At 48.5% G+C, this 23,898-nt stretch overlaps 1 protein-coding gene across 6 annotated transcripts in view; it reads right to left on the minus strand.

Annotated features, from left to right (window-relative positions):
- The window catches only part of SHMT1 (serine hydroxymethyltransferase 1), a 35,586-nt gene that overhangs the window by 5,874 nt on the left and 5,814 nt on the right, over positions 1–23,898 (minus strand). For all 6 annotated transcript variants that reach the window (XM_055242036.2, XM_063617834.1, XM_063617835.1 and 3 more), the window contains 7 exons: positions 21,938–22,052; positions 18,898–19,043; positions 13,579–13,694; positions 12,444–12,604; positions 5,720–5,801; positions 5,033–5,245; positions 1,801–1,917 (listed from right to left, as the gene is read on the minus strand). In XM_055242036.2, coding sequence (XP_055098011.1) covers positions 1,801–1,917; positions 5,033–5,245; positions 5,720–5,801; positions 12,444–12,604; positions 13,579–13,694; positions 18,898–19,043; positions 21,938–22,052 — 950 coding nt within the window. The remainder of the gene's footprint in view (positions 1–1,800; positions 1,918–5,032; positions 5,246–5,719; positions 5,802–12,443; positions 12,605–13,578; positions 13,695–18,897; positions 19,044–21,937; positions 22,053–23,898) is intronic.

Genomic DNA, 23,898 nt, shown 5'->3' on the forward strand with positions numbered 1-23,898 from the left:
GCACCGTGCCCAGCCAAAAAAAATTTTTATATTTTTTGAGACAGGGTTTCACTCCCATTGCCCAGGCTGCAGTACAGTGGTGTGATCACATTTCACTGCAGCCTTGACGTTCAGGGCTCAGATGATCCTCCCATCTCAGTCTCCCAAGTAGGTGGGACTACGGGTGTGTCCTAACACACCTGGCTAATTTTTTTTAAGAGATGGAGTCTCGCTCTGTTGCCGAGGCTGGAGTGCAGTGGCGCGATCTTGGCTCACTGCAACCTCCGCCTCCTGGGTTCAAGTGATTCTCCTGCCTCAGCTTCCCAAGTAGCTGGGACTACAGGCACGTGCCACCACGTCCAGCTAATTTTTGTATTTTTTAGTGGAAACAGGGTTTCACTGTATGTTGGCCAGGCTGGTCTGGAACTCCTGACTTCAAGTGATCCGTCCATCTCAGCCTCCCAAAGTGCTGGGACTACAGGCGTGAGCCACTGTGCCTGGCCATGCCTGGCTAATTTTTTATATTTTTGGTAGAGACGGGCTTTCTCCATATTGGCCAGGCTGGTCTCAAACTCCTGGGCTCAAGTGACCCACCCGCCTCAGCCTCCCAAAGTGCTGGGATTATAGGCATGAGCCACCGCACCCAGCTGATATGCTTCTCTCTGAGGAACTGCTGTTGAGGTAACCTTTCCCTAAGCATGGAAGTTCTGTGCTAACATTACCATACCAAAGCTGTTAAGCAAGATGGATTTTACATCCTTTTTAATCTTGATGTGTGAAAATGATTACTTAGCAGCCCTAAGAGCCAATGCTCTGATGTCAGATTATGCAGCTCTCTAAGGTCAGAGCGCAGGTAGGAGGTGCAGCCTTCATCCTACCCTGCACCATTCAGACTCATCTGGTATCTCGCATTCAGTCCTGAGGGCTGCTTCAAGGGACACAGAGAATGGAGGACAAGGAGAACCCACGGGCCTGCACCCCGCACAGAGCCTCCAATCAATACTTGTGAAAACAACTGGAAAGGGCGTCCAGAGCAGCTGGGGATGGGGTGATCCCTGCATCCCAGAGTTGAAGCAGCCGTGGGTGCCAAGTGTGTAGGTGTGATGGGAGAACATGAGAACACACCCGGGATCCCAGCTCTTTCCACCCCTTATGCCAAATATCTCCCAATAGCTGTTGTCCCCAGGTTCCTCTCTAGAAGTGCTCGTGCGTCTCCTGACAGAAGCTACACCTTCGTCCTGAGCCCCTTAGCGGGAATGAGTTCTACCAATGTCCTTGTTCCATGAAGGCAGTGGGATAACTCTTGAGTCATCACAAATGTCCTAAGCTACTTGTACAAAGAGACAAAGAACAAGTCAATGAGAACCTGCTGGGCAGGCATGGAATCTGACTCAGGAGTCACTGATGTGGCACTGGTGCAGGGTGTGAGGGTCACACACAGGGGCCTCCACCACCATAGGCCAGGTCCATCAAGGGCAAGGGGGCTCATCCTACAGGGTCTGGACCCCAATCTCTCTCACCTGTGCTTTGCCCTCTCCTAATTGTCAGATTCCTTCCCTAAGAGGGCGCCATGTACTTTACAAAACTCGGCCTGACCCACAGGTTTGCCTCTGGGTGGCCGTACACGTGGCGTGGACGCCATTCCTTACTGTCCCTACCTTAGGCCACTCTCAACCATGCCCTACTCTGTGTTAGCATCTCCTGGACAGAGACAGCCCTCCAGCTTTTTCCCCAGCGTGGAAGTCCTGGCACATGATTTTGGAGGACAGGTGAGATGGGAATTAGGGGCCACAGGATGAGCAGAGGCAGATGATGTTTTACCAGCAATGGCGTGGTTGTGGGGACCTCCCTGCAGGCCAGGGAACACAGCAGAATTGATAAGAGACTCCAGGTTGTACAGAATCTCTTTGCCAGTCTTGGGATCCACACTTTTCACTCCTGGAGGAAGAAAAACATCACAATGGGATCATACGGGCTGTCCCCTTTTTTTTTTTTTAGGCTCAAACCTAGACTGGCCAGGGAAGTATCAAGCACAAGCCTGGCCTTTATCCTGGCATGGAGAACTGGTTTGTATCACAGTGGAACAGAGGGGTCCCTTGTCTCCTGAGGGTAGACCAGCATCCTTATTTTTTGGAAACGAGGACATCATGGATGACTCTGGCTGGAATGCTGGTTTCAGCACCTCAGCTGTCCACCTGCCTCCTCTGATGGCATCTCTTCTTAACACAACTAGAACAAGGCCTTAAAAATGAAAGGACAGGCTGGACGCGGTGGCTCACACCTGTAATCCCAGCACTTTGGGAGGCCAAGGCAGGCGGATCACAAGGTCAGGAGTTTGAGACTAGTCTGACCAACATGGTGAAACCCCGTCTCTACTAAAAATACAAAAATTAGCCGGGCATGGTGGTGCGCACCTGTAGTCCCAGCTACTCGGGAGGCTGAGGCAGAAGAATCGCTTGAACCTGGGAGGCAGAGGTTGCAGTGAGCCAAGATCGTGCCACTGCACTCCAGCCTGGGTGACAGAGTGACACTCTGTCTCAAAAAAAAAAAAAAAGGACAGAAATTTCTCTCCACTAACATTGTAACCGAGAATTCAAGAATTTGCCCTGGACATCTTTCCTTAAAGAAATGTCCATGTGGCTGGGCGCGGTGGCTCACACCTGTAATCCCAGCACTTTGGGAGGCTGAGGCAGGTGGATCAGTTAAGGTCAGGAGTTCAAGACCAGCCTGGTCAACATAGTGAAACCTTGTCTCTACTAATAATACAAAAATTAGCTGGGCGTGCCGGGCATGGTAGCTCATGCCTGTAATCCCAGCACTTTGGGAGGCCGAGGCGGGCGGATCTCCTGAGGTCAGGAGTTCAAGACCAGCCTGACCAACATGGAAAACCCCGTCTCTACTAAAAATGCAAAATTAGCCGGGCGTGGTGGCACATGCCTGTAATCCCATCTACTAGGGAGGCTGAGGCAGGAGAATCGTTTGAACCTGGGAGGCGGAGGTTGCGGTGAGCTGAGATCACGCCATTGCACTCCAGCCTGGGCAACAAGCGCGAAACTCCCTCTCAAAAAAAAAAAAAAAAAAAATTAGCTGGGCGTGGTGGTAGGCACCTGTAATTCCAGCTACTCGGGAGGCTGAAGCAGGAGAACGGGTTGAACCCGGGAGACAGAGGTTGCAGCGAGCCGAGATTGCACCACTGCACTCCAGCCTGGGCGACAACAGCAAAACTCCATCTCCGAGGGAAAAAAAAAAAGCGTCCATGTAATCCCAGCACTTTGGAAGGCAGAGGTGGGAGGATCACTTGAACCCAGGAGTTCAAGACCAGCATGAGTAACAAAGAGAGAACCCATGTCCACAGAAAAATTTAAAAATTAGCCAGGCATGGTGGCGCGTACCTGTGGTCCCAGCTACGCGGGAGGGTGAGGTAGGAGGATTGCTTGGGCCCAGGAAGTTGAAGTTGCAGTGAGCTTTGATTGCACTACTGCACTGCAGCCTGAGTGACAGAGTGAGACCCTGTCCCCAAAAATAAAATTTAAAGAGTCTCCAAGATGCGTTGAAGGAGACAATGCTCATGTGGCTAAATATGGAGAATAAGGTTCCTTTCTGAGAAAAAGTTAACCATCAATAATAGCTACTATTCAGTCATAATCGGTAACAATTAACATCTATCTAGAGCTTCTAGTGAGCCAAGAACTGCTCTAATCACTTTACATAAATTCATTTAATCCTCAAAACAGCAGTCCAAAGGGACAGGTACTATTATTACAGTCCCCACTCTAGAGGTGAGGAAATGAGGAACAGAAAGGCTGTACAACTAGCCCTAAAGTCATACAGTGGGTGTGTGGCAGAGCCAGTATTTGCTCTGATAGGCTGGCTCCAGACTCCCTCAGCACTGGATGAAATGAATCACATCAACACACAGTGGGGGAAAAAACCAAATGTCTCCTGGGCGGGTGGGAATGGCTACCTGCCTCAGAAACATCAGCACAGCTAAAAACGGTCCTTGGAGGAGCAGAGAGGCAACGGGGTGCTGAGAAGCTGAGGGGGCATGTGGCTGTGTCTAGTCCCAGCCAGAGGCTGGGCAAGAAGACCCTGCATCAGGTAAGAGTAATGTGGTCACCAGAGGGCTGGTGTCTCTGCTGATGCAAAGTTGGCGCATCAGGTCTCACCACAGGCTAAATGATGACCTGACCACTAACAAGCTTTCCCAGGTATGGGAATTCGAAAATAAGGGGAGTGCCTAGGGGTAGGTTATAAGGTAATGGAAAGAAAAACCTTCACTAAAATGATATTAATGTTTATACATCCACGTCTTCTAGTTTGACTACTATGAGTCTTTCTCTCTGAGAAACATGACGGACCACTATAAGTTCACCAGAATAATGCAGCCTTGTGAGGCCTCCCAGTAGCCCCTAGCCAGCCATGCACCCTCCTTTCATTCAAACACCTGCCTCTCGAGTTCAGTGACCAGCACCATCCTAACACATAGTGGTTGCTGATCCCCCTCCTGTGTCCTAGGACCTGGATGCACAAAAGTGAAGCAGGAGCTGTGTGGCTGACGGTCTCCTTCTGGGGATTCCTTTTTTTTTTTTGAGACGGAGTCTCGCTCTGTCGCCCAGGCTGGAGTACAGTGGCACAATCTCGGCTCACTGCAAGCTCCACCTCCCGGGTTCATGTCATTCTCCTGCCTTCACCTCCCGAGTAGCTGGGACTACAGGTGCCCACCACAACACCCAGCTAATTTTTTGTGTTTTTAGTAGAGACGGGGTTTCACCGTGTTAGCCAGGATGGCCTTGATCTCTTGACCTCGTGATCTGCCCGCCTCGGCCTCCCAAAGTGCTGGGATTACAGGCGCGAGCCACTGCACCTGGCCGGGAATCCTTTCTGTAAAGCCTGTCACTGCTCCTTCCTAAGCAGCTCTTTAAGGGACTGGGATCTTAATATTTTCCAAGGATCCCAGGTCAGAGTTTTTCCCAGCTCCCTCAACTGAATCTGAACCCCCACGGGAGAAATGTAAACCATGGTACCCGTCTGTACCCAACATTCGGGAGCACACCTTTCCTGTAGAAGATCATGCCAGCTCGGCAGCCTCGCAGGGTCTTGTGAGTGGTAGTGGTCACCACGTGGCAGTGTTCAAATGGGGAGGGCACCACGCCAGCCACCACCAGTCCGCTGATGTGAGCCATGTCCGCCATGAGATACGCCCCGTTCTCATCTGCAATCTTCCGTAGCCGGGCATAGTCCAGGTTTCGGGAGTAGCAGCTGGTTCCTGAGACAGGAAAGGTGACAGCTGCATCAGAGATGTCCATGGGCCAGCTGAGTTGGCTTCACAGTGGCCTCTAGATATGCAGATCGGAAAGCCCAGAGATTTCTTCCCCTAAAATCTCAGAGCAAAAATGGAGAATGCCCTCAAAAAGCACCTCTGTGCTAAAGACAACCACTCCAACTCTTCAACGTCTTGGTGGTTGAGATGGCCCCAACTACTACTGCCAGCCCAGTCAGGGCCTGACATTTCTAGATGCTTCTCTGAGAACAGTCTCAGATCTTAATCTACATAGCACAAAAAGCAGCAAACACACATCTGTATCCTGAAAGAAACTAATATATGTGGACCCCAGAAACTCAGTTATCCAAGGCAGAAACTAGCAGTGGGCTCAACAGGGTGGGAACATCTTTCCATCCTCATTCTGTAAGAGGCACCAGGCTACTGGTGAACAAGGTCACTTTCCACCCCGCGCATCACCTGCGATGATCAGCTTCGGGTGGAAGAGGCGTGCGTTCTCCTCCAGCTGGTCATAGTTGATGTAGCCAGTGTCTGGGTTCACCTGTGGAATGTCAGGGAGGCAGGTTCAGGCTGCTTCCTCCAGCCACACCTGCCTCCTGTCCTCCCACTTGAACCCGCTCCACCCGCCATGACAAGAGGAATGATGTCCTAGATGAGGACTTGAGGGTGAAACAGGATACTGGTGTGTTCAGTCTGCTCAACCAAGTATGGCTCACAGACCCAGGAGTCCCTGAGGAGTCCCAGGGTTGTAGTGAGCCCTGCTACCGGGGCACTACCCCCTGAGAAGGAACCAAAAAGCACCTGCAGAATGAAACAAATGTGACGGGACCACACAATGTAAACCAAAACGGTTACCTTCAGGAACAAGACCAAAATGCCTGCTAATACCACTTCTATTCCAAGTATAATGAGGCAAGAAAAAGAGACAAAAGGCATAACGATTAGGAAAGAAGAAATTTAAAAACTGACATTACACACAGACAACACAATGTACCTAGAAAATCAAGATGCTAGGGGCCAACTGTTAGAATAAGCAAATTTAGCAAGGTCACTGGATACAGCATTGAAAAACAAAAAGTAGGGGCCGGGTGCAGTGGCTCACACCTGTAATCCCAGCACTTTGGGAGGCTGAGGCAGGCAGATCATGAGGTCAGGAGATAGAGACCATCCTGGCTAACATAGTGAAACCCCATCTCTACTAAAAATACAAAAAATTAGCCAGGCATGGTGGCGGGCGCCTGTAGTCCCAGCTACTTGGGAGGCTGAGGCAGGATAATGGCATGAACCTGGGAGGCGGAGCTTGCAGTGAGCCGAGATTATGCCACTGCACTCCAGCACTCCAGCCTGGGCGATAGAGCAAGACTCCATCTCAAAAAAAACAAAGAAAAAGAAAACCAAAAAGTATATAAAAGCAAGAAAGATAGAAAATGAAATGTAAGTAACAAAAACCATAAAAGGAAAGACATACCAAACCTTTACACAAAACATCATTGTGTTGTGTATTGTCATAAAATGCTTGACAAATTATAGTAATTAAAGCAGCATACACTCGTGGAAGGGCAGAGCATCTGGCTTAACCAGAAGCAGAACCACACGCAACACAGGTCATTGGAGCCATGCCAATGGTGACGCTGCAGTGCAATGGGGAGAGGATGACCTTTTCAATCAATGGCACTAGATCAAGTGGGCATCCATTTGGACAAAAATGTTATCTGGATGCCCGCCTCACCCACACAAATCAATTCCATATTCAGCAATCCCACTTGTGAATCTATATCCTAAGAACTTGAAATCGTATGTCAAAGAGACATGTGCACTCCCATGTTCACTGCAGCACTATTCACAATAGCCAAGTTATGGAATAAACCCATGTCCATCAATAGATGAATGGACAAAGGAAATGTGACACATATATATATATACACAATGTAATAATAATCAGCCTGAAAAAAGAAATTCTGTCATTTCCAACAACACTGATGAACTTGGAGGACCTTATGCTAAGTGAAATAGGCCAGGCTCAGAAAGACAAATACTGCATGATCTCACTTCTTTTTTAAGACAGAGTCTCATTCTGTCACTCAGGCTGGAGTGCAGTGGCACCATCTCAGCTTACTGCAACCTCCACCTCCCGGGCTCAAGCGATTCTCCCACTCAGCCTCCTGAATAGCTGGGACCACAGGCAGTGCCACCACACCCGGCTAATTTTTATATTTTTGTAGAGATGGGGTTTCGCCATGTTGCCCAGGCTGGTCTCGAACTCCTGAACTCAAGCGAGCCTCCTACTTCGACCTACCAAAGTGCTGAGATTATAGGTGTGAGCCACCGCACCTGGCCATGTGATCTTACTTCTATGTGAAATCTAAAACAATCGAACTGCTGGGCACGGTGGCTCATGCCTGCAGTTCCAGCACTTTGGGAGGCCGAGGCAGGTGGACCACCTGAGGACAGGAGTTTGAGACCAGCCTGGCCAACATGGTGAAACCCCGTCTCTACTAAACATACAAAAATTAGCCAGGCATCGTGGCGAATGCCTGTAATCCCAGCTACTCGGGAGGCTGAGGCAGGAGAATCACTTGAACCCAGGAGGCAGAGGTTGCAGTGAGTTGAGATGATGCCACTGCACTCTGGCCTGGGCGACAAAGTCAGACTCTGTCTTGAAAAAAATAAATAAAATTAAATAAATAAATAAATAAAACTCACAGAAGCAGGGTAGAATGTGGTTACCAGTCACTGCAGGGTGGCAGACAATGGAAAGATACTGAGCAAAGGGTACAAAGTTGCAGTTAGACAGGAAGAAAAATAATAAATATTTAAGGAGTGGGATATGTTAGTTAACTTGATTCAGTAATTCCACACTGTATATACAAATCATAATATCACTGTGCATCCCATAATTATATATAATTTGTTTTAAAAAAAAGAAGTCAATTCCAAACAGACTGTAGATCTCATGTAAAATTTAAAATAATTTATTTTTCTTTTCTGGTAACACGTCTCTTAGGAAGTTCATTTTATTAAACTTCTGTAAACATACGGGCCAGCCAGGCGTGGTGGCTCACATCTGTAATCCCAGCACTTTGGCAGGCCGAGGGGGTCAGATCACCTGAGATCAGGAGTTCGAGACCAGCCTGGCCAACATGGTGAAACCCCACCTCTACTAAAAACACAAAATTAGCCAGGCATGGTGGTACACACCTACAGTCCCAGCGATTCGGGAAGCTGAGGGAGGAGAATCGCTTAAGCCTGGGAGGCAGAGGTTGTAGTAAGCTGAGATCATGCCACTGCACTCCAGCCTGGGAGACAAGAGTGAAACTTTGTCTCAAAAAAAAAAAAAAAAAAAAAAAAAAAAAGGGTCAGCCAGATGTGGTGGCTCATGTCTGTAATACCAGCACTTTGGGAGGCTGAGTTGGGCAGATCACTTGAGCCCAGGAGCTCAAGACCAGCCTGGGCAACATGGCAAAACTTTGTCTCCACAAAAAATACAAAAATTAGCCAGGCATGGTGGCATGCGCCTCTAGTCCCAGCTACTCGGGAGGCTGAAGAGGTAAGATCGCTTGAGCCCGGGAGGCAGAGGTTGCAGTGAGCCTAGACAGAGCCACTGCACTCCAGGCTGGGAGACAGAGCCAGATGCTGTCTTAAAAAAAAAAAAAAGTCACAGGGAAGCACACATAACCAGCAGAGCATAGAGTGCACCACAGGAAAAACTGGGCTCTGGGATCTGAGAAGCCTCAGGGAAGAGGAGACCGGCAGAGAGGCTCCCTGTTCTGAAGGCCCTGCCCCAACCTTCCTTCCTCTTACCTTGGTGGCCCCCTCAGAAACTACCAGCACATCTGGAGTGAAAGGTTTCAGGATTGGTGGTCACTCTTTCCAAATAAAAAAGGCACTTATAATCCAACCCAACTATAGAAGCTTGCCACAAGGTTTCGGGAACCAAGACCTCATCTAGAAAGTCAAGCTGAAAGATGATTTGTGGTTTTGTTTGCTGTGTTTTGCTTCAAGGGAGTGGTTCTTTCTCAGTCACCTGAATTTGGCAAAGAAACTGTTTTATGAAATGAAATATCAACAGCTGACCTCCAGTAAAAATGGACGTAATTCACCGGGCATGGTGGCTCACGCCTGTAATCCCAGCTCTTAGGGAGGCAGAGGCAGGAAGATAGCTTGAGTCCAGGAGTTTGAGACCCGCCTGGGCAACACAGTGAGACCTTGTTCTCCACAAAAAGGAAAAAAAAAAAAAAAAAGATTAAAAAAATGGACATAATTCTAAAATTTTTTGTGTAGCCACAATTACCAAACAAGAAAAGAAAGCCTGTGCTGCTTTCTCCCTTTTTAATTTAATGAGTTTTTCAAAGGTTTTTATTTTCTTTTTTTAATCTTGAAAATGAGACAACAGAACAACTCCTAGAATTCACAGGCATTTATAATAAACTGCAGATGGGGTCCACAGTGCACAGAGGATAAAGAAGGAGACCCCAGCAGTCACTTAGGACCAAGGACAGGGAGGAATTCTCGAGTTACAGTGAGGATGGGCCAAAAACACAAAATAGAAGGTTAATGTTGCTGTTGCTCTAGGCTGGCCCTGCGTGGGGCTCTTGCTGTGGAGGGGGGCAGGGGCTGAAGGTGGAGGCAGGTGGTCTGGTGAAGGCTGGGCAGGGCAGTGGCCCTGGGACACCCCCTGACCTCCAACTCTGCAGCCCAGTGGGGTGGAGGTAAGCTGCCTCTGGCTGCTGGTGAATGCCAATAAGGTCTGTCTCCTCCTCCTGTCCACTGAGGGCAGGACTCACATCACCCCCACAGTGGGTGAGCTGCACCTCCTGCTGCCCCAGCTGGCCAGGGTCCCAGGCCCCACCTCTCCATGCCCATCCTGAGGTGGGTCCCCTCACTGCACCCACAGGACTGCAGCCTGCACAATGTACATGAAAGACGGGGGTGGCTGGAGGGAACTGGGTGCGGGATGCAGATTCTTTTTTTTTTGGAGATGGAGTCTTGCTCTGTCACCTAGGCTGGAGTGCACTGGTGCAATCTAGGCTCACTGCAACCTCCGCCTCCCAGGTTCAAGTGGTTCTCCCGCCTCAGCCTCCTGAGTAGCTGGGATTACAGGTGCCCGCCACCACGTCTGGCTAATTTCTGTATTTTTAGTAGAGAAGGGTTTCACCATGTTGGCCAGGCTGGTCTCGAACTCCTGACCTCGGATGATCCACCCACCTTGGCCTCCCAAAGTGCTGGGATTACAGGAGCGCACCACCACGTATTTTTAGTAGAGATGGGGTTTCACTGTGTTGGCCAGGCTGGTCTCAAACTCCTGACCTCATGATCCACTTGCCTCAGCCTCCCAAAGTGCTGGGATTACAAGCATGAGCAACTGCGCCTGGCCTTTATTTATTTATTTATTTTGAGATGGAGTTTCACTCTTGTTGCCCACTCTGGAGTGCAATGGAGTGATCTTGGCTCACTGCAACCTCCGCCTCCCAGGTTCAAGCAATTATCCTGCCTCGGCCTCCTGAGTAGCTGGAACTACGGGTGTGCACCACCACACCCGGGGAATTTTTTGTATTTTTAGTAGAGACATGTTGGCCAGGCTGGTCTCGAACTCCTGACCTCAGGTGATCTGCCCACCTCAGCTTCCCAAAGTGCTGGGATTACGGGCATGAGCCACCGAGCCCAGCCAAGACAAACTATTTTGTTACTATTGTGACATGTTTCAAAATCTAGCTTCAAGGCTGGCCTTGGCCAATGAGGAGATCTGTGACTGCAAACACCTAGGCGTTCTGTGAAAAGAAATGACTGCAAAAAAGAGCACACGTGCAATCACCAGCACTGAGACAAAGGCTGAGTACACACAGAACCACGGAGAGCATGCACCCAAGACCATGCAATGCCAGCCAAGCAGAAAGATGCAACGCTACCTTTTTTCATGGTAACAAACATGAAACTAAGCAGGAATGGCACATTTATTAATAAAGAACATGAAAAGATGGTTCCTGGACAGTAGAAAGAATCACCAACACTGGACACTAAAAGAATAAGCAAGTAACCTCTTCTCCCCATTATCCTTCATCTTTATAGATAAATCACCATGCCTGAATAAGCCCACGCATCTTACAGGCATTTTTTGACCCAACTGTTTATACAGACAGGGTCCCAGGCAAAACAAATATTTGCCTGGGGCCCAGCACACCCTAGAGGCAGCCCTTGGCACTGATTCTGATGGTGTTGGTTCCACTGCTGGGCTGGCTGCATTATCAGGTATGTGCAGTGGGGTGGCAATGGCAATGGGGTGTACACCTGAGCTGTACAGGTGCTCCTCCACTTACGGGGTTACATTCCAATAAACTCATCATTAAGCTGAAAATATCATAAAGTCAAAAATGCATGTAATATACCTAACCTACTGAACATCACAACCTGGCCTGGCCTACCTTAAACATGCTGAGAACACTGTGGTACCCTACACTGGGCAAGACAGTCAAACACAAAGCTTATTTTATAATACATTGTTGACTATCTCATGTAATCTACTGAATACTGTACTGAAACTGAAAAAGCAGAATGGTCGTATGGGGGGCTTGAAGTACAGCTAATAACGCATGTCACTTTTGCACTATCCTAAAGTTGAACATCCTAAGTCAAACCACTGTCTGTTCCTCTGTAGCCACTATACACAGGCAGGGGCTGGCCCTAATGTGCCCGTGGAGGACTGTAGCTGTGGATGGCGCCAGGCTGCTGGTTTTGGTGCTGGAGCTGGAGACGTTGCCATCCCTGTAGCTACTGCATCCTTGTGCTGCTGCTGGCCCACAGGGGCTCCGAGCAGAGATGTCACCAGGCGAGGGCAGAGCTGTGGAGGTGGTGGCTGTTGCTGGAGTCCAACTGTAGTGACCTGGTTGCTATTCCCCAGGGTTGTTATTCCCAGTAGTTGCCACTGCCCCTGCCTCATCTGAACTCTCCTCAGTAGTTGCCTCCCTCACTGGTTTCCCTGTGGCCTCAGGTCAGACCCTCGTCTCTCCATCCCAGCTGCCCCAGCGGGTCCTGAAAGCCTGAGGAGTCCCCATGGCAAGGAAATTAAAAACGGTGCAAGGTGGGGACTTCCTGTAGTGACACATAAACCAAACTTATCCCTACAGGCACAGCCAAGCATCAGAGGTTTCCCAAGGAAATAAAAGCTAGGAGAGAAACACATGCTTACCTTATAGGGCATAGATTCAAAGAAGATGGACGTGGCAGAGATTTTCTTCTTGTCTGTCATGAACCCATGGGTCAGGTGGCCCCCATCCGGCAGGTCCAGGCCCATGATGCGCCCATGGGGTTCCACCAGGGCAGTGTACACAGCAAAGTTTGCAGGGGAGCCTGAAATGAGTGGACCAGAGGAGACACGATTATTTCTAACCGAGGTACCAAGTGGCATCTGGGACCTTGGCCACTAAGCCTTCACCCGAGTGGCGAGAAGAGGCCTCGTGCCTTCCCTGAGCTCCAGGAGGTGCCCCTTCACCACCAGCCTTGAGAGGTGAAGTTCAGAGAGAGGGCACTTCCTAGGAGGGGGTACAGAGCTGGGAGCCCAAGGGCAATGCAAAGGGATGTGTGACTTATCTTTTATTTATGGCAGTTCTTTTTTTTTTTTTTTTTTTTGAGATGGAGTGTCGCCGCTCTTGTTGCCCAGGCTGGAGTGCAATGGCACGATCTCGGCTCATCGCAACCTCTGCATCCCGGGTTCAAGCAATTCTCCTGCCTCAGCCTCTGAGTAGCTGGGATTATAGGCATGTGCCACTATACCCAGCTAATTTTTTTTTTTTTTTTTTTTTTTTTTGAGACGGAGTCTCGCTCTGTCACCCAGGCTGGAGTGCAGTGGCGCAGTCTCGGCTCACTGCAAGCTCCGCCTCCCGGGTTCACGCCATTCTCCTGCCTCAGCCTCTCCGAGTAGCTGGGACTACAGGCGCCCGCCACCACGCCCGGCTAATTTTTTTTTTTGTATTTTTAGTAGAGACGGGGTTTCACCGTGGTCTCGATCTCCTGACCTCGTGATCCGCCCACCTCGGCCTCCCAAAGTGCTGGGATTACAAGCGTGAGCCACCGCGCCCGGCCTATACCCAGCTAATTTTTGTATTTTTAGTAGAGACCGGGTTTCTCCATGTTGGTCAGGCTGGTCTTGAACTCCCGGCCTCAGGTGGTTTGCCTGCCTCTGCCTCCCAAAGTGCTGGGATTACAGGCATGAGCCACCGGGCTGGGCCTATGGCAGTCCTTCTTAGGACTCTTCTTGGTGCATGTCGGCCCTGGGGGATGCACATGAAGAGGCTGCACCGGGGCCATATGGATGAGACAATCACCTGAGTAGGGCTGGACGTTGACCCCCCACCACTGTGGGTCCAGCTTATAGGCCTGCAGGGCTCTCTTCTGACAGAGGGTCTCCAGTTCATCAATAAACTCAGTCCCGCCATAGTATCTGTGGGAGGAGAGCAGGAGACTTAGATCCACTCAGACCGGGAAACTCTGTGCTTCACAGAGGCCAAAGAAGCTTAGGGGTGGGACAGTGAAACTAAAGTGGAGAGAAGTAATGAGAAGGGCTTGTTAACATGCAGATGCTGAAGCCAGCATGATCAAGTGTTCCACCAATGCCTCTGGAATCTATAGTCAAGAGACCAAACCAGCTGTGCAACTTGGAGCAAGTATCTCATCTATAAAAAGCGGGGGTTTTGGCCAGGAAAGGTGGCTCACACCTATAATCCCAGCACTTTGAGGCGCCAAGGCAGGAGGATTGCTTGAGCCCAGCAGTTCAAGACCAGCCTAGGCAATACAGCAATACCCCCATCTCTACAAAAAATTTCAAAAATTAGCCAGGCATTGTGGTGTGTGCCCATAGTCCCAGCTACCTGGGAGGCTGAGGAGGGAAGATTCACTTGGGCCCAGGAGGTAAAGGCTGCAGTGAGTTGTGATCACGCCACTGGACTCCAGCCTGGACCCTGTCTCAAAAAAAAAAAAAAAAAAAAGAAAGAAAAAGAAAAAGAAAAAAAAAAGGAAAGAAATCCTATTACATGCTATTAATACAACAGGGATGAGCCTGAGAACATTATGCTAAGTGAAACAAACCAGTAACCAAAAGACAAGCACTGTATGATTCAACTTTTATGAGGTCCCTAAAGTAGTCAAGCTTAGGCCAGGCGTGGTGGCTCATGCCTGTAATCCCAGGAGGTCAGGAGTTCCAGACCAGCCTGGCCAATATGGTGAAACCCCGTCTCTACTAAAAATACAAAAATTAGCTGGGAGTGGTGGCGGGCGACTGTAATCCCAGCTGCTCGGGAGGCTGAGGCAGGAGAATCGCTTGAACCCAGGAGGTGGAGGTTGCAGTGAGCCGAGATCGCCCCACTGTACTCCAGCCTGGGCATCCCAGCAAGACTCCGTCTCAAAAAAAAAAAAAAAAATTTAAAGTAACTACATGCAATGGCTCATGTCTGTAATCTGAGATTTGAAAGGCTGAGGTGGGAGAACTGCTTGAGGCCAGGAGTTCAATACCAGCTAGGCAACATAGTGAGATCTCAGCTCTACAAAAAATTTTAAAAATGAGCTAAGTATAGTGGCTTGCACCTATAGTCCTAGCTACTTGGAAGGCTAAGGTGGGAGGATCACTTGAACCCAGGAGTTGGAGATTGCCGTGAGCTTTGATTGTACCACTGCACTTCAGCTGGAGCAATAGAGTGAGACCCTATCTTTAAAAAAAAAAAAAAAAAATAGGCCGGGCCCGGCGTGGTGGCTCACATTTGTAATCTCAGCACTTTGGGAGGCTGAGGTGGGCGGATCACCTGAGGTCAGGAGTTCGAGACCAGCCTGACCAACATGGAGAAACCCCATCTCTACTAAAAATACAGAATTAGCAGGCATGGTGGTGCACGCCTGTATTCCCAGCTATTGAGGAGGCTGAGGCAGGAGAATTGCTTGAACCCAGGAGGCGGAAGTTGCAGTGAGCTGAGATTGCACCATTGCACTCCACCCTGGGCAACAAGAGCAAAACTCCATCTCAAAAAAATAAAAATAAATAAAAAATAAATAGGCCAGATGTGGTGGTTCACACCTGTAATCCTAGTAATATGGAAGGCTAAGGTGGGAAGACTGCTTGAGGCCAGGAGTTTGAAACCAGCCTGGGCAACATAGCAAGACCTCGTGTCTATTAAAAATTAGCCTGGTGTAGTGGCACACACCTGTAGTCCTAGCTACAGAGAGGCTGAGGCAGGAGGACTCCTTGAGCCCAGGAGTTTGAGGCTGCAATGAGTCACGATTGCACCACTGCACTCCAGCCTGGGCGAGACAACGAGACCTTGTGATTCATTTATTCATACATACATAACTTTTTTTTAAACCCAGAACTTTGTTTTTAGGTTTGTATCAAGCAAAGTCGTTAATGTTAGGTCAACATCGTTTTCTCTTCTTTTTTCTGAGATGGAGTCTTGCTCTGTCTCCCAGGCTGGAGTGCAGTGGTGCGATCTCGGCTCACTGCAACCTCCACCTCCCAAGTTCAAGCGATTCTCCTACCTCAGCCTCCAGAATAGCTGGGATTACAGGCATGCACCTCCACACCCAGCTAATTTTTGTATTTTTAGTAGAGACGGGGTTTCAACATGTTGGCCAGGCTGGTCTCGAACTCCTGACCTCAGGTCATCCACCTGCCTCAGCCTCCCAAAGTGCTGGGATTACAGGTGTGAACCACCACGCCTTGCCTATGTTTTCAAATATTGCCTTTGATTATAAATAATGTTCCAAAGACAGATTAATATTAAATTATATTAACAAAATATGATAATGAAAACATGTAATAATTACCTTTTATTTTTATTATTTTTTTTGAGACGGAGTCTCACTCTGTCACCCAGGCTGGAGTGCAGTGGCGTGATCTTGGCTCACTGCAAACTCCGCCTCCCAGGTTCACACTACTCTCCTGCCTCAGCCTCCCGAGTAGCTGGGACTACAGGCACCAGCCACCATGCCTGGCTAATATTTTTGTATTTTTTTTAGTAGAGACGGGGTTTCACTGTGTTAGCCAGGATGGTCTCCATCTCCTGACTTTGTGATCCACCCAACTCGGCCTCCCAAAGTGCTGGGATTACAGGCATAAGCCACCGCACCCGACCAATAATTACCTTTTAAAAGAGCCCTTTAATTAGCTAGGCACAGTGGCTCACGCCTGTAATCCCAACACTTTGGGAGACTGAGGCAGGCGGATCACGAGGTCAGGAGATCGAGACCAGCCTGGCCAACATGGTGAAACCCCGTCTCTACTAAAAATACAAAAAAAAAAAAAAAAATTAGTCGGGTGTGGTGGCGCACGCCTCTAGTCCCAGCTACTTAGGAGGCTGAGGCAGGAGAATCGCTTGAACCTGGGAGGCGGAGGTTGCAGTGAGCCAAGATTGTGCCACTGCACTCCAGCCTCATGACAGAGCGATACTCTGGGAAAAAAAAAAAAAAAAAAGCCCTTTAACATGAATAAACCGTGTAATTACACTTCTATTTAAGTTGTGTTTTTGTTTGTTTTTTTTTAATTTAGAAACAGGGTCTCATTCTGTCACCTCAGCTGGAGTGCACTGGCAAAATCATAGCTCACTGCAGCCTTTGATCTCCTGGGCTCAAGCAGTACTCCACACCAGTCTCTTGAGTAGCTGAGACTACAGGCGCATGCCACCATGCCCGGCTAATTTTCAAATTTTGTTTTGGAGACAGTGTCTCACTATATTGCCCAGGCTGGTCTCAAATTCCTAGCCTCAAATGATCCTCTGCCCTGGCCTCTTAAAGCACTGGGATTACAGGGGTGAGCCAACACACTCAGTCCCCTTCTTAAAAATGTAGAAAACGGCCGGGCGCGGTGGCTCACGCTTGTAATCCCAGCACTTTGGGAGGCCGAGGCAGGCGGATCACAAGGTCAGGAGATCGAGACCACGGTGAAACCCCGTCTCTACTAAAAATACAAAAAATTAGCCGGGTGTGGTGGCGGGTGCCTGTAGTCCCAGCTACTTGGAGAGGCTGAGGCAGGAGAATGGCGTGAACCCGGGAGGCGGAGCTTGCAGTGAGCTGAGATCGCGCCACTGCACTCCAGCCTGGGTGACAGAGCAAGACTCCGTCTCAAAAAAAAAAAAAAAAAAAAAAAAATGCAGACAACATCACCCCTTGCTCAATACATTGCTGTGAGAATCGAATGAAATATTAGTTTTGAAAACACCTGGTGTCAGCCGGGCGCGGTGGCTCATGCCTGTAATCCTAGCACTTTGGGAGGCCAAGGCGGGCGGATCACGAGGTCAGGAGATCAAGACCATCCTGGCTAACACGGTGAAACCCCATTTCTACTAAAAATACAAAAAATTAGCCAGGCGAGGTGGCGGGCACCTGCAGTCCTAGCTACGTGGGAGGCTGAGGCCGGAGAATGGCATGAACCCCGGGGGGCGGAGCCAGCAGTGAGCCGAGATCGCGCCACTGCACTCCAGCCTGGGCGACAGCGAGACTCCATCTCAAAAAACAAACAAACGAAAACACCTGGTGTGGACCGGGTGCAGTGGCTCACAGCTCTAATCCTAAGCACTCTGGGAGGCTAAGGCGGGTGGATTGCTTGAGCTCAGGAGATGGAGATCAGCCTGGGCAACATGGTGAAACTGTCTCTACAAAAAATTAGCTGGGTGTGGTGGGGTCTGTCTGTAGTCCCAGGGACTCAGGAGGCTGAGGTGGGAGGATGGCTTGGGTCCAGAAGGCCAAGGCTGCAGTGAACCTTGATCATACCACTGCACTTCAGCCTGGGCGAGAGACAGACCATGTCTCAAAAAAGGAAAAAAAAAAAAAAAAAAGAAAACACCTGGTGTTAACAAAATGCCTTAGCCTGAAAGAAGAAAGAAAGGAAGGAAAAAGAAAAAGAAAGGAGAGAAAGAAAGAAAACACCTGGTGAATTCTTCAAGGCACAATGCAAAAGTTAGTTATTCACAATAGGAGAAAGACAATGCCTTCAACTTGATTCTCAGTCTTCTACATAGAGCTTCAGGGGCATCTCAGGACAGAATGGCAATTCCTTCTCCAAGGGTGACCTTTCTGTTTCCTTGGAACAAAAATGCACACATTTGCAAAAGCCATGTCTAATTCTGTAATTTGTTTTCTTTGCCTGATGATGACTATAAAAAACAAAAACGAATATAACACTGTAATTCTGAGAGTGAAAGAGTCAACTGAAAGCCACTGCATGTGTAAATCCAACATTTATAATACAGAAACGATTTTCAGTGTTCCAGATTCAGCCTCCACTTCCACACCATTTCCAATACAGACTCGATGACTCACATGGCAAGAGCCACCTTCTGCAGCATCCCTCAGATGACACTGACCTTTTCTAGATAGAGGCCACACACCAATCCAGTGGCTCAATACTCCTTACAAACTGGCCTATTTTTCTAGAAAGCCCCCAAAGAACTGTGAAATGTGCCCCTGAGTTCACCTGTGCTGAGCTCTTCAGTGTTATCACATGCTGGGAATAAAAGAGTTATGTCAGAGAGCAGGCGTGGAACAGAAATCCTACAGTTGGGAAGCTTGTTGTTTTCTGAAATTTCCAAATTGTTTAGGTCCTAGGCTGATTGAGTACTCCCTATGACTGTGTCAGAACCAGGCCTTTGAAGAGATTCACATACCTCTGGCCCGGGTACCCCTCAGAGTATTTGTTATTTAAGCAAGAGCCTAGCGCCTCCAAAACTGCTCGGCTGGCGAAATTCTCCGAGGCAATCAGCTCCAATCCAACCCTCTGCCGGTTACTCTCCTTCTTAATGATGTTGTAAACCTTAAGAGAAGAAAACAGATGCTTGATATTCGGAAATTTTAGTTTAAAATTTTGCTCTGATCCAAATTACAACCTCCTAAAGGGAAAAGACACTCTTTCACATTAATATCGATTGTGCCTTCAGAAGCTGACCTTAACCCAAATAACATCAAGGACTCTCATAACACTTAAGGAATAGAACGAATCCTCCTCAAAGGTTTTAGTATCTGAGAAAGCACTAATCAATGAATTAAGAAAAACAAAATGATGGCCAGGCGTGGTGGCTCATGACTGTAATCCCAGCACTTTGGGAGGCCGAGGCTGGTGGATCACCCGAGGTCAGGAGTTCTAGAGCAGCCTGGCCAACATGATGAAACCCCATCTCTACTAAAAATACAAAACTTGGCCGGGCACAGTGGCTCGCACCTGTAATCCCAGCACTTTGGGAGGCCGAGGCGGGCGGATCACCTGAGGTCGGGAGTTGGAGACCAGCCTGACCAACATGGAGAAACCCCATCTCTACTGAAAAATACAAAATTAGCCGGGCATGGTGGCGCATGCCTGTAATCCCAGCTACTCAGGAGGCTGAGGCAGGAGAATCGCTTGAACCCGGGAGGCGGAGGTTGCGGTGAGCCGAGATTGCGCCATTGTACTCCAGCCTGGGTGACAAGAATGAAACTGTCTCAAAAAACAAAAAAACAAAACTTAGACGGGTGTGATGGCAGGTGCCTATAATCTCAGCTACTCGGGGGGGGCCGAGGCAGGAGAATCGCTTGAACCTGGGAGGTAGAGGATGCAGTGAGCTGAGATCGCGCCATCACACTCCAGCCCGGGAAACAAGAGTGAGACTTCATCTCAAAAAAAGAAAAACAAAATGATTGAAGAGAAAGTTATCTTTAAGTATCCCACCTAATTTTTAACACCACCATCCTCTGTTATTTTTATCCCTACATTTCACAAGTTTCTCCCTCCCTGAATCTTATTCCTCGTTCCTCTTCCTTAAAAGAAAAGATGCTTTAGGCTGGGTGCGGTAGCTCACGTCTCTAATCCCAGCACTTTGGGAGGCCGGGACAGGTGGGTCACAAGGTCAGGAGATTGAGACCATCCTGGCTAACACGGTGAAACCCCGTCTCTACTAAAAATACAAAAAAATTAGCCGGGCATGGTGGCAGGCGCCTGTATTCCCAGCTGCTTGGGAGGCTGAGGTAGGAGAATGGCATGAACCTGGGAGGTGGAGGTTGCAGTGAGCTGAGATCGCATCACTGCACTCCAGCCTGGGCGACAGAGCAAGACTCTGTCTCAAAAAAAAAAAGAAAAGATGTTTTACGCCAGGCGCGGTGGCTCACACCTGTAATCCCAGCACTTCAGGAGACTAAGGTAGGTTGATTGATTGAGCCCAGGAGTTCAAGACCAGCCTGGGCAACATGGTGAAACCCAGTCTCTACCAAAACACAAAAAAGTAGCCAGGTGTGGTGGCGTGCACTTGTAGTCCCAGTGACTCAGGAGGCCGAAGTGGAAGGATCACTTGAGCCCAGGAGGCAGAGGCTGCAGTGAGCTGAGGCAAGATCACAGCACTGCATTCCAGCCTGAGTGACAGAGTGAGACCCTGTCTCAAAAATGAAAAGAAATTTCAGCAAATTCATAGAGACAGAAAGTAGATGAGTGATTGACCAGGGTTGGGGAGTTTGGGTTGACTGCTAATGGGTTCAAGTTTTCTTTCTGGGGGGATAAAAATGTTCTAAAATTGACTATGAATATACTAAAAACCACTAAATTATATGGCAAATGAGTGATATCTCAATAAAGCTTTTGTAAAAACAATTAAGGCCGGGCGCGGTGGCTCATGCCTGTAATCCCAGCATTTTGGGATGCCGAGGCTGGTGGATCAACTGACGTCAGGAGTTTCAGACCACCCTGGCCAACATGGTGAAATCCCATCTCTACTAAAAACACAGAAATTAGGCCAGGCACAGTGGCTCAGGCCTGTAATCCCAGCACTTTGGGAGGCCGAGGCAGGCGATCACGAGGTCAGGAGATTGAGACCATCCTGGCTAACATGGTGAAATCCCATCTCTACTAAAAAAAAAAAAAAAAAAAAAAAAAAAAAAAAAATACAAAAAAATTAGCCAGGGTGTGGTGGCTGGCACCTGTAGTTCCAGCTACTCGGGAGGCTGAGGCAGGAGAATGGCGTGAACCCGGGAGATGGAGCTTGCAGTGAGACGAGATTGCACCACTGCACTACAGCCTGAGTGACAGAGCAAGACTATATCTCAAAAAATAAAAAAAGGCCGGGTGCGGTGGCTCACGCCTGTAATCCCAGCACTTTGGGAGGCCGAGGTGGGCGGATCATGAGGTCAGGAGATCGAGACCATCCTAGGTAACACGGTGAAACCTCATCTCTACTAAAAAATACAAAAAATTAGCCGGGTGTGGTGGCAGGCACCTGTAGTCCCAGCTACTCAGGAGGCTGAGGCAGGAGAATGGCATGAACCTGGGAGGTGGAGCTTGCAGTGAGCTGAGATCACGCCACTGCACTCCAGCCTGGGCAACAGAGCAAGACTCCATCTCAAAAAAATAAACAACTAAAATAAAATAAAATAAAATAAAGGTGCTTCCAGATGTCTAGATAGATCTATATCCCCTGTGAACTGTCAGGAAAGGGTCAACTGTCAGTGATCTCTCCCCTTCTCTGCTTTCCTCCAGAGCACCCTGCACAGTGCTTCACACTTTGAAGAAACCCAACAATCTTTAAATTTACCCTCAAAGGATTTGTAGCCATTTTGTCTGCCACCACCTCTAAATCCAGCAGGATAATACTCATTTCAAGGCTGTCCCTAATTAATTTGTAATTAGAACTAGATATTTAAATGAAGGCCTCCAACAAAAAACATCTGTGAAGACCCCACAAATCTCACCTCAACATCACTGTCTTTGAGGGGCTGTGCCAGCATCTTGTCATGTGAGGACCACAGGTCAGCATCCTTGTGGGCCCCGTTGACTGGCATCGTCATTGCACTGGTTCGAAGCTGCCTAAAAATGGGAAAAACATGTGTAGCTTCCAGAATTAAATTTATTTTTTTATTTTATTTTTTATTTATTTTAGAGATGTAGTCTTGCTCTGTTGCCCAGGCTGGGGTGCGGTGGCATGATCTCGGCTCACTGCAACCTCCGCCTCCCAGGTTCAAGAGATTCTCCTGCCTCAATCTTCTGACTACAGGGGCATGCCACCACGCCCAGCTAATTTTTTGTATTTTTAGTAGAGACAAGGTTTCACTGTGTTAGCCAGGATGGTCTCAATCTCCTGACTTTGTCATCCGCCCACGTCGGCTTCCCAAAGTGCTGGGATTACAGGCGTCAGCTACCGCGCCCCAACTATTTATTTTTTTGAGACAAGAGTCTCACTCTGTCACCCAGGCTGGAGTGCAATGGTATGATCTTGGCTCACTGCAACCTCCGCCTCCTAGGTTCAAGTGATTCTCCTGCCTCAGCCTCCTGAGTAGCTGGGACTACAGGCGTGCGCCACTACGCCTGGCTAATTTGTGTATTTTTCGTAGAGATAGAGTTTTACCACGTTGGTCAGGCTAGTCTTGAACTCCTCTCAAGTGATCCACCTGCCTCGGCCTCCCAAAGTGCTGGGATTACAGGCGTGAGCCACCATGCCTGGCCCTAGCATTACATTGAATCAAAGCTCATCACAACCTGTTAGTTCTATCAAGTTGCTAAACTAACACATTTTTTTAGCCTTTCCCTCAGAATTGCTTGGTAAACACGAGCATATTCTATTGCAAAACCACCGTGTGGAACTTCTGGTTCCTTTCCTAACTGCAGACGTCAGCTCATCTTCCTCAGAAATGAGAACTGACCCTCCTCCCCACCTGCAGGGAGCGAAACTCTGCCTCCTCTCAGCCAAACTTCTCATGGGTATAGCTTATCTCCCACAACTAAACTAAGTTCCTTGAAGGTAAGGACTGAGTGCTACTTTTTAAAAAATCTCCTGCGGTACCCAACACTGCTATACATGAAGAATATTTTCTGGTCGGGCATGGTGGCTCATGCCTGTAATCCCAGCACTTTGGGAGGCCGAGGAGGGCGGATCACAAGGTCTGGATTTCGAGACCATCCTGGCCAACCTGGTGAAACCCCGTCTCTACTAAAAATACAAAAGATGAGCTGGACGTTGTGGCACGCGCCTGTAGTCCTAGCTACTCGGGAGGCTGAGGCAGGAGAATCGCTTGAATCTGGGAGGCGGAGCTTGCAGTGAGCCGAGATCACACCACTGCACTCCAGCCTGGCCACAGAGCAAGACTCCACCTCAAAAAAACAAAAAAAAAAAGAGTATTTTCCAAATGACTGAACAGATGAATCATTGACTTGAAACAATTCCACTGGCAAGAAACTGGCAGGCTCTCATAAAATAGTAAATATTCACTATTTAGCAACTTTTCAAAAGATTTTTTGGGACACACAAGTTAATGATGAACAGGATTTAGGCAGTTGGGATCATCTTTCCAGGATGACCACCAGTAGCATTTTATAAATGATAATGTAAGTACAGCAAATAGCACCTATTCACTCAGTCTGGACACATTTCTCTAGGCTCCAGAAAAATGTAAATGGGAGTTTTGCCATAAGAAGGGCCTCAAAAATCTCTATATGATTTTTGAATATATAAGGGCCTCATTTTAATCCTAGCAACACTTTAATGTGTTAATTTATTTCATACTTCAAGTAATGAAATTGAGGCTCAGGGCCAGGCATGGCAACTCACACCTGTAATCCCAGCACTTTGGGAGGCCATGAGTTCAAGACCAGCCTAGGCATCGCTACAAAAAAAAAAATTAGCTGGGCATGGTGGGATGGGCCTATAGTCCTAGCT

The sequence above is a fragment of the Symphalangus syndactylus genome, chromosome 14 (assembly GCF_028878055.3).
Source record: "Symphalangus syndactylus isolate Jambi chromosome 14, NHGRI_mSymSyn1-v2.1_pri, whole genome shotgun sequence".
Taxonomy (NCBI): domain Eukaryota; kingdom Metazoa; phylum Chordata; class Mammalia; order Primates; family Hylobatidae; genus Symphalangus; species Symphalangus syndactylus.